The sequence below is a fragment of the Oncorhynchus clarkii genome, chromosome 23 (assembly GCF_045791955.1).
Source record: "Oncorhynchus clarkii lewisi isolate Uvic-CL-2024 chromosome 23, UVic_Ocla_1.0, whole genome shotgun sequence".
Taxonomy (NCBI): Eukaryota; Metazoa; Chordata; class Actinopteri; order Salmoniformes; family Salmonidae; genus Oncorhynchus; species Oncorhynchus clarkii.
The window spans coordinates 26,143,895-26,152,332 of record NC_092169.1 but is presented as its reverse complement, the minus strand read 5'-3'; the positions used below and the strand labels follow the sequence as shown (position 1 = coordinate 26,152,332).

The following is an 8,438-nucleotide window of genomic DNA, read 5'->3' as shown; positions in this document are numbered from 1 at the left end:
GTCACTTCACGAAATAAACCAGTCCTCTTTTGCATAACTCCATGAACAAACAACAAGCAAGGCTCAGCAATCATTCAGGCTACTGTAGAGGTTTTCTTTATTCTTCTTCAAAGAGACGAATAGACCCCCTTTTGGATCCGTTTACTCTTAAAAACCGTCTATCCAAACAAACACCTGCTTGAGGAGTTCTTTATGCTCGGATGAGCCACTTCACCAAGGGACTATAATTCCTACTTCATGTGAACGAATAGGTGCCGATGATAATAATGCTTCCTAGCCCTGTTATTTCTGCCTCCACCACGCCGTTCTCAGTCAAGGACATACTGAAGCTGGAGCTTCAGCAGCAGTCCCAGCAGCAGCGGCTCGCCTCACACCTTGGGCCGCCCCATGAGTGCTCTCACCCGGTGTCGCAGCAGCACCGCTTCGCCCTCCAGTCGCCCCCGTCTTGTATGCTGGCTGGCAGAAACAGGGACAGTCCCAGCCCCGGGCTCTTGGAGAGAGAGGCGGGGATGTCCTACCTGGGTAGTCTGACCGTGCAGGAGCGGCTGATGGAGACGGGTCTTGCCGGAGAGATATTCACTTCCCCGGGGCTACAGGGACACTCAGCCGACACCAGCCTGGAAGTTGAGCAGGAGGACATAGACTCCAGTAAGTCAGCGATTGATTACCAGTATACATAGTATCCTAACCATTTTATTTTAAAAGAAAGTATTATATTATATTATTCTAACTCTATTATGATTGCAGTATTCTAGATTATCAAGCTCATTAATTAAATCCAATTATATGATAATACACCCATACATATATATATATATGTTTTTCTTCTTCCATTTAACAAGAGACTACTTCAGTTAAACGATTACAATATTAGCTCCTTTTATAGAAAGCGATAGCTTTATTTTATGTGTCATCTACATAGAGGGTTCACCTGTAAATAAATAGGTTTGGAGAAGAAAACGCTCCAAACGACAGCATTTTGACAAATTGTGCATGGCTGAATCGCCATATAAAAAATATGAGCAATCCAACATCCTTCGCTTTTCAGAAATAATTTAAAGAGCCATGATGTTTTTCAGATACATGTACCTACTGCACTGAAATGAACCTTTAGATAAGACAGAAATGTTGTTCCACGCAATTTATTTCCTTTTTTAGAAATTACAAGTCATATTGGGCCAAATGCTTTAATTAGGCCTATACGTTGCATATACCCTAATTATTTAATGCATTTACTCTTTAGGTTGATGTCAGCATTAGTGGGACTTCAAGTGTATTGGGACATTTGTGTTTGAGGGAACTGTACTATAGTAATTGTGCAACCCAAACACAACAAATGTCATTGGGTTTTTGCTAAATGGTTTTGTTTAGTGTGATTTCATTGCAGTGTGTGTGGTCAGGTTTCTTAGACAGGGTGACCCGTTGAAACGCACGAAAAAATACCATACATATGAAACCTTGAGCTAGAATGATAAGGCTGTCGTTCTGTCAAGTATAATTCAACGATCTAGCTTTTTAATAACCATTCATGTAAACAGAGTTGCAGGAAGTAGGAGTGCTGAGGGTGCTGCAGCACCCCCTGAGAAAACAGCATTGGATGACAGAGGAAGGCATTATAGGGAAATAAAAGAAAGGAAACACAAATATGTACGAAAGGGAGGATAGGCTCACTTTATGAAAGGGGACAGAATTTGGGGATAGTTGAGGTGTTTCGGTTATCCGGTAAAAGCTGTTCGGACGTCTTTAGTTAGATTTTCACGAAGAGCTTGGAATGTCCCGAAATCAGTGTTCTAAGGGCATGGAAAGGGTTCAATAAAATGTAATTGTATAAAAACAGAGAGTATGTTATCTACAAGCCTGTACAAAGGCTTATTGGTGAGTTAACAAGTGTGAGGTGAAGTGGAACACTAATGTATTTCTAATGAGAAAATAGTATCCCAGTTCATATTTTCTAAAGTGTCCCACCAACACTGAAAGCCACGCTTTAGCAAAAGTAGGGATCTGAGGTTGTTTTGGGAGTTTTAGCAACCCCTGAATAATAAATGATCAAGTTGTTTCATCATACAATTGTAGATAAGACCTTAATTCATTAAAATAAACATCACCTGAGTGTGGGTAGACTGATTTTGATTGTCTACATAGTGATCTACCAAAAAGTGTCCGACTTCTGCATATATCACCCTATTTAGACCAGGGGTGGGAAAGTGGTGGCACGAGGCCGTTTTGTAGACCCGCAGACCCCCCCAGCTATCATGGTTGAATTACCAACCCGGGGCACCCATTGATTTTGTTAGCCACTCTCACTCAGATATCATATTAAAAACTGAAAACATTTATCTCCATCCCAACTACATTTAACTTAGGGCCCCCAAAAGGCTAGGGCCGGCTCTGACTACATGTGTGGCGGGTATGGATGTGAGTATGCAGACCCGCAGCCACTGCCGCTATTCATGACGAGTTCAGATTTCTTGTGGCCTCCACCCCCATCAAAGTTCCCATTAAAATGAATACATATATTTGAAGTAAAACTGGTTTCAAGCCAGGGACTACACTAAAACAACAACATTTGAACAACAAATCATAGGAAGGACTATCTGATTTAATTTTCTCTGATAGGCTAAATGTATATTTGTGTCATTGATTAGTAAAGACTCGAGATTACTTTTGAAAAACATCAGTAGCCTAACTATGGACCTCCAGGATTAGAATAGCTATTTTGTATAGAATGAAATAATTGATAAATCTGTCGTCAAATATGACTAAAATCTTTCTCCCCTCTCTTTCTGGAGAATCTTGTGGCCTAATAGGAGTGAGGGACTGCGAGGAGTCCACACAGGTGCACTCGGATTTGGAGAAACCCCCAAAACAGCAAAGGGCCCGGCGGAAACCACGGGTACTCTTTTCTCAGGCGCAGGTGTTCGAGCTCGAGCGGCGCTTCAAGCAGCAGCGTTACCTATCCGCCCCGGAGAGGGAACACCTGGCCAACACTCTGAAACTGACCTCCACACAGGTCAAAATATGGTTCCAGAACAGGAGGTATAAGTGTAAACGGCAGCGGCAGGACAAGACCCTAGAGATGGCCGGACACCCACACCATCATCCCCCGCCTAGGAGAGTGGCAGTCCCGGTGCTGGTGCGTGATGGGAAGCCCTGCCTGGCTGGATCTCAGAACTATAATACATCCTACACTGTTGGAGCGGCCAGCTCCTATAGTTATAATGGCTACCCGGTTTACAATAACCCGGTGTATACTAACACTTACTCATGCACGTACTCTAGCCTGCCTGCTCTAGTAGCGCCCAACACTAGTGCTAACGCCTTTATGAATATGGGTCTTGGGAACCTGGGCGTGTCGCAATCTCAGGCCCAAACACCACAGGGAACAGCCTGCCAAGGAACTCTGCAGGGCATTCGGGCCTGGTAGCTGAATGTGTTGATCTCCAGTTGAATAACATTTGCTTTGTTGATCAAGCGTTGATGAAGTTGATAACTAACTTACAGTATTTTGAGATAAGTAAAAACCTTTATGTGTCCCTTGCAGCACAATAAGGATTTATCGTTGAAAGTCGTCATATTGAGACAAATTTTGTACAAAGAGATTAGATGTTTCATCATCAACGGCAAAAACGTGTTTTTAAAAGTTGGACTATTCCAAAGTCACTGTTGGATATAGATATATACTGTGACAGGATTGTATACTGCCTAAATACCCATGCGCAATTTGGGATAAACTATTGGGTGCTTATCACTCAGGATGTGAATGGCCTATGCTGGCAAACATTAGCAACGATTATATCTGAGCGCTTTACTTAAAAAATATGACTTTACATGTAGCCTACTACAAATGGCAAAGGGGGCGTTACCAGTGAAAACATTCTACATCATATCAGGACATCCCCAAATAAAATATACAAAATCCATGAGGATTTTGTTTTCTGTATACTTTTTTTTTTGTTAATTTGAGATGTATCCTTGTGCATCTGAACAATGCCTGCTGATTATGTTTTGTTGCTGAGGAAAATAAGCATTTATTGAGAAATAAAGTGAAACATTTTGGTATCAAAATGAAGGCATATGTTGATTATATATTCAGAGGGAAAATGCAACTGTGGTATCTTTTGCACTCTCCATCGTAGTTTCGAAAACGGTGGAAATCTGTGTGTGTGTGTGTGTGTGTGTGTGTGTGTGTGTGTGTGTGTGTGTGTGTGTGTGTGTGTGTGTGTGAGAGAGAGAGAGAGAGAGAGAGAGAGAGAGAGAGAGAGAGAGAGAGAGAGGTGTCTGGTCAAGTTCCTTCAAGCCCATTTAGAAAAGGTGTGTTGTGTTTCTACATAAACGCATAAATATGTGCGCACAAATTTCGGATTTATTCATGGCGTTTTTAAAAGGCTTTGATTGACAGTGGTTGAAACCGTAGGCCTAGCCTACTTTCTGATACTATATGTTCTCATTATTGGCCAATGGTTTGGTTTTGTACACGTTCTCCAGAAGCGCCCCGCACTTCAAGGGCGTTTGGTCTCTGCTTTGCATTCAGTTTCACATTTCTTTTCCAGAACGACGCTTATGCTGATTATTTGTAATCTAAAGATACAACTAAACTTAATAAAATATCACCAAAAATACATAACGATTAAAGCAAATTGATTGTATTCATGTTATGCTATGTTAGGCTATTCCAAAAATAAATGCTTGAGATATGGTTCTAGCATACTGTTCGCCATGGAAGGCCGTTTTCCAGCCGTCGCTTTGGAAGAGCTGAAGAGAGAGGCAAATATAGCAGAGTAGGCCAGAAACACAGACAGACACAGACAAGAGCCAGAACTCAGACAGAATGGAAAATTGAGAATTTAGGCTAGAGACGTTATCCAGACAATGCGCTATAATGGTCTGATCGCGCACCCACGGAGGGCCCACAAAGACACTATAGGCTAGCATACTATGCTGAACTGATCTCTTATTAATGGCCTAGTATAGAGGCCCACAGTGGAGGTATCTTAATACCCATAAAACCTTGCGGTCAAACAGGGAAATGGTTCCTGTCGTTTATCCAACATTAATTTTTTTAGAAACACTTCTAACAAGGGCAGTGTTTTTTGTAGGCTTACCCTGTCATGACGATTTGTTAACCATGTAAATCTCTCTCGTGACTTTTATCAACATAGTCGGTTCTATTTACGCTCAGATTTGAAAATAGTAGTTAGTATTAAATTAGAAACTATGTAAGACTACAAATCCCTGAAAGTTCCTGCACATTATTTCTAGCGGACATTTTTTTCACTTTGCTAACAGGTATTGTGTCAATTTAAAACTTGATCAAGACAGTTCAGCTTCTAATTAGGGTTGTCACTCATCTGCAAATCAGGGATGTGGCTTTTCTGGTCTACCTGTACACAAATTAGTCACAAAGAAATACATAATTATATGGTATGGGAGCGGGAGCGGGCACCAAAGGCAACTCACGAATCAACCATCCCAGGTGTCCGCTCACCTGAATACGTCATATCAATTCATTAGACATCCCACAACAAAGGACATCAAGCACAGTCATTCATAAATTTGTGGGGCCAGCTAATAAACAATATGCCAAGTCTGATATGGTGGGTGTTCTTGTATAACAGTCTAAATGTGGCTTATAGGAAGGAGGTGAAATCTAATTCATAATTTAAACCATGTGGAGACAAGCTCTCACAGTTTCACTGCAGAATAAGACGTTCATCCACATTCTCCAAATGTAAAATGTCGATGTCCTTTTGTTTTTCCTACTGCTCAATATTATTCAATTTCTCCAAATGTCAAATTTCGAAGTCCAAGGTTAAGTTAAGGAACTCACTCAATGCAAATGGTTACGGTAAGGGTTAAGGTTTGGGATAGGGTTAAAACCAAAATTAAAAAAAATAGTGTCCACGACTGGGATCGAACACACAACATTCTGATCCAGAGTCATGCATGGGATGACTCATGGGGTAATAGTGCTCCCTGTTTCCTCTATTGGCCGGTTTTGAAGGCATTTCCCTCAGGACATCATAGATGTCGAATTTCGATGTCAGTCTTGAACAATCTTGATGGTCTAGGAATGGTATGAGTGGGGAGAGGAAAACTGAAAGCTACCTGTTATTAGCAGAAAGGTTTGGAACTCTCTTTGTTATTGGTCTATTAATGAATTTACCACTGCCAAAACTCCCTCCCACCCAAAACATTTCAGGCGGTCTTTTCAAACAGCTTTTACACTAAAAAGGGCATTATCATAATTTTCACAATTTCACAGTATTATTCCAACCTCATAGTGTGGAAATATATGACTGCACCAGGCCTTTAACCTGTGAAACTGAAATCAGACTGATTTGCCTTAATTCGAGTTGTCATTGGATGAAGGCCTAAACCAATCAGAAACACTGATTGCATAGTTGGGTTTTTCCACTACTTTTGCCTTTGAGGAAATGTCACTGTGTTCTCATGGTAACTTCCATCCAACTTCCCACCTATAACATGGGAAACATCCAACTGGGCACACACTGGTTGAATCAATGTTATTTCAACGAAATTACGTTGAACCAATGTGGATAAGACATTGAATTGCTGTCTGTGCCCAGTGGGATGGTCTTCCTCACAGTCCCCAAATAAAGGATGATGTTCAATTGGACGAGAGAGTGGCATAGTTTGGGTTTACAAAGGAGGAATTCATATAACTTTGATCTCTAGGTCTCCATATCACTGCAGCTCATTACAGACAGCTAACCGTTTTAAACAAACGGCCTGCCTCTCTATATAGGCCTACACAGGACTGATCCGATACGAAGACGCCATTAATGGAGATGAATAGAAACGTAAACAGTGTTTGTCTCCAGTGATAGGCCGCTTCCCCTGGCTAGTGCACTGCCGGTAGAGGATACCTGTGTCAGGGTAAGTGGCAGAGAGACGCAAAAGTAAATAGCGATGGCGACAGGAAGGCGATGCCTGAGGACGCGCTGTGTGTATGTGTGTGTGTGTCACAGCGTGTGTGCGTGCACGTGTGTGTGTGTGGAGAGAGTAAGTGCCACAGCCGTGATTGCTATCTATTGCTGTCAAAGACTGCTCATCCAAAAGGCGCACGGCGTTAACAGAGTTTCCTATAACAGTCTCCCAGTGTTACAGAGAACAAAGGCCAAATATAGAGTAGACCTATAGACAGCTATAGGCCTAGCGGAGGAACTTAAATATTGATAGCCCACATTACTCTCTCATCCTGGTCTACCCGAGCAGCAGCAGCTGTCAGCGGGGTTGGGGAATGACAGAGATGTGCTCCGGATCCCCGGATGGAAAGAGGAGAGGCATATATAAACATGTCTAGGCTGTTAACGGCATTATATAGGCCTATTTAGGCTATATGTTTGCAATATCTATGCCTCTGTGTAAATGTGAATCATACAGTATTTTAGGAGATTGTGATGATGCTGAAAAAAGTAATTCGTCGTTATGCATATAAGCCTACAATAGCTAGCCTACAAAGATCCTGTAATATAGGCTACCATGAACACCTGTAGGTTTGCTTAACAGAATTTCCATGACTTCTTCTCCAGGCATGTTTTGACACCTTAGGGCTGTGTGTTCTCTGTCGTCAGAGCAGAGAGAAAGAGAGACCTATCTGTTTAGTCAGGGGACGAAAACAAAACACAACCAAGGAGCAAGAACACTCACCTGTCATCACATCATCACATCATCTCATAAATGAAAGGTAGGCTCGAAAGTTGCCCAATATGGACAGAGAGACAGAGAGGGAGGTGTGTGTGCGTGCGGAGGGGGACTGCGAGTTGCTGCGGATAAAGGTAATGTGTGTATTTAGGTAGACTATTTTAAATTAGGTTATTGAGCTTTTTTAAAAAGCTCTATTGCGTAAAAGGGCACTCAAGACTAGGCTAATGACAGAAAAATCCAATCACAAAAAAATATAAACAACTGAAAATGTAGGACAAAAAAAATCCCAAGAAAGTAAAAACAATGGAATGTCTCAATAAACGCATTATCAAACATGAAACATTATTAAAATAATGTGTAGTGACGTCTTATGTAAACAGTTTCCAACAATGATTGTATTTATAGGATATATAGGAAACCCTAATTATGTCATCAGGACACATTTTCATTTAAGATCCTGATTTCAGGGTTGTCTCGATCATATTCAGATTATTATTGTTCTATTGTGAAGGTGTTCTATTGTTCTATTGCTCTGTGTTGGAACCACTCCTCAAGGCGCAGGGCTGTATTTCCATACTCTCTCAAACCCATGTTATGACTGAGCCATTTTACTGAGTGTGGTAATCATTACTACCACAGGGCGGCGCTACTTACTCATTAACTAACTAACATTGACAGCAAGTTAAATGAAGGTGAGCGGATTACTTCAAGAATGTAGGCTATTATATTCCAGGGCAAAGATCCTCTGAGTCTTCCCTTTTCCAAATCAG

The 8,438-nt window shown here is 41.5% G+C and overlaps 1 protein-coding gene across 1 annotated transcript; it reads left to right on the top strand.

The window, feature by feature from the left end:
* Window positions 1-3,991, top strand: LOC139381066 (homeobox protein Nkx-2.5-like). Its single transcript, XM_071124274.1, has 2 exons — window positions 1-648; window positions 2,790-3,991. Exons 1-2 carry the CDS (start codon window positions 258-260, stop codon window positions 3,422-3,424), a joined length of 1,026 nt encoding a protein of 341 aa, XP_070980375.1. The 5' UTR covers window positions 1-257; the 3' UTR covers window positions 3,425-3,991.
* Window positions 3,992-8,438: the final 4,447 nt, after the last annotated feature.